This window comes from Papaver somniferum, chromosome 9, assembly GCF_003573695.1.
Source record: "Papaver somniferum cultivar HN1 chromosome 9, ASM357369v1, whole genome shotgun sequence".
In the NCBI taxonomy this organism is placed as follows: Eukaryota; Viridiplantae; Streptophyta; class Magnoliopsida; order Ranunculales; family Papaveraceae; genus Papaver; species Papaver somniferum.
The window spans coordinates 178,833,341-178,835,337 of record NC_039366.1 but is presented as its reverse complement, the minus strand read 5'-3'; the positions used below and the strand labels follow the sequence as shown (position 1 = coordinate 178,835,337).

At 40.7% G+C, this 1,997-nt stretch overlaps 1 protein-coding gene across 1 annotated transcript; it reads right to left on the bottom strand.

The window, feature by feature from the left end:
• Positions 1-232: 232 nt before the first annotated feature.
• Positions 233-1,774, bottom strand: LOC113312918. The gene has a single exon (XM_026561650.1). The coding sequence runs from the start codon at positions 1,772-1,774 to the stop codon at positions 233-235; it is 1,542 nt and encodes a 513-aa protein (XP_026417435.1).
• Positions 1,775-1,997: the final 223 nt, after the last annotated feature.

Below are 1,997 nucleotides of genomic sequence, written 5' to 3'. Positions count from 1 at the left end.
CTAAATCTAGCAAAGCACGTTCAAACCTGATTTTACCAATAGTACATGTTATGGTGAAACTACCGGGATCTTTCAACTTAGGTGGGAGTTTCTTTTAAAGATATGTCGAAGCATTCTCTCCCACACTCATTACCTCATTACCGGTTAATTTTTTCTTGTTAGTGCACAATTCCTTCAAGAAATTTGCATAACGAGGAACCTGCCTTATCGCCTCAATGAGTGGAATGTTCACTTAAATCTTCTTAAAGATCCCCCAAATCTCTTGGTACAATGTCTCCTTGTTCGACTTTGCAAGCCTGCTAGGAAAAGGAGGAGGAGGAGCATAAGCAGAAACACGAGTTTTAGAGTTAGAATTTGTTACCGGGTCAGCCTTTTTAGGGGCTGTTTCACCATCTTCTTTCTCCAAATCAGGTTCATGGGACACCGGTGATGTTGTCGGTTTCTCTACTTGCTTCCCACTTCGTAGATCAATAGCATTGGCATTCTCCTTATGATTTAATGGTTGCGAAGGAAGTTTTCCAGCTGCTTGTGCTTCCAATTTGCTTACAGTAGTATCTAGTTGACCTATTTGTGTTTGGATGTCCTTCATATCCATCTCTGACTTTTGCTTATCTTGCGACATTGTGTTGAGAATGAGATTAAACTTGTCATCTATACTCGTGCCTTGAGTTTCTTGACGTGGATTTTGCAAGAATTGGTACCCACCTTGTTGATTAAAAGGAGGATTGGAAACTTTCACTTGCTTGTTCGCGTAGCTGAAATTGGGATGATCTCGCCAACCCGGATTGTATGTGCTAGAGTATGGATCATATCTTGGCCTTTGCTGATTTTGGTACATGGCACTTGCTTGCTCAACATCTTTGTTGTATGATGATGGTATGGCGACAACTGCTATTTGTTGCATCATCCTCTCCATGTTACCCATTCTATGTTTCATATGTGAAGAATCACCAACTTCATTCACTTTCCTTACCACTGATTCACCTCGAGTGTAGAATTGTTGAGTGTTTGCAGCCATGTTTTCTAACAAGCTTGTAGCTTCAACAATAATTTTGTTGGTGAGTGCACCACCACTTGCGGCATCGATCAAATTTCTATCATTAGAAAGCAACCCCTCATAGAAATATTGAATCACAAGTTGATCGCTGATTTGGTGGTGTGGACAGCTAGCTAAAATCTTCTTGTAGCGCTCCCAATACTCATAGAGAGTCTCCCCCGATACTTGACTGATACCGCAAATCTCCTTGTGAATCACTGCTGCTTTTGATGCTGGAAAATACTTCTCAAGGAACAACTTTTTCATTCCATTCCATGTGGTTATACTTCCAGAGGGTAAGCAAAAGAACCATTCTCCTGCAGCATCTATAAGGGAGAAAAGAAAAGCTGTCATCATAGCCATATTGGCATCTGTAGTTGCTTGCTTCAAAATAGTCACAACATGATGGAATTGTTGTAAGTGAAGATTAGGATCATCTCCCGATAAACCTCTAAATTTGGGCAGCAAGTGAATCAATTGCAGCTTTAACTCAATAGTTCCATTCAGCTGAATACATAAAGACTGCATGCCAATGTTCGGAGAAGTGAGCTCCTTGAGTGTTCTTGGAGCAGGTGGTGGACCTCCCATTGTGTTGTCTTCCTCTTTGTCCGAGTCCGAGAATTCACTTGGTGTAGAACTAGGAGGAAGTGGAGTATTCACTGCTCGACTTAAGTCTTTTAGTAAAGTGCCTGAACGAAGACGTATACCAATAGGACTTGGTCTGCACTCTCCACGCATTCACCAAAGAAATGGTACCTGAAAAGTAGATTCTCAAAGATATAATGAGTAAATGAAAATCGAAAATAAAAGCAAAAGTAACAACTAAGAACAAAAATAACAACTAAACTTGTCACTGCCTCCCCCGCAGCGGCGCCAATTTTGACGAGGTGTCAACTCGCAAATAATATTTTCTACTTCTCTTTATACGAGCAAGTAATATAATGAAATCAAATTCGTCCCA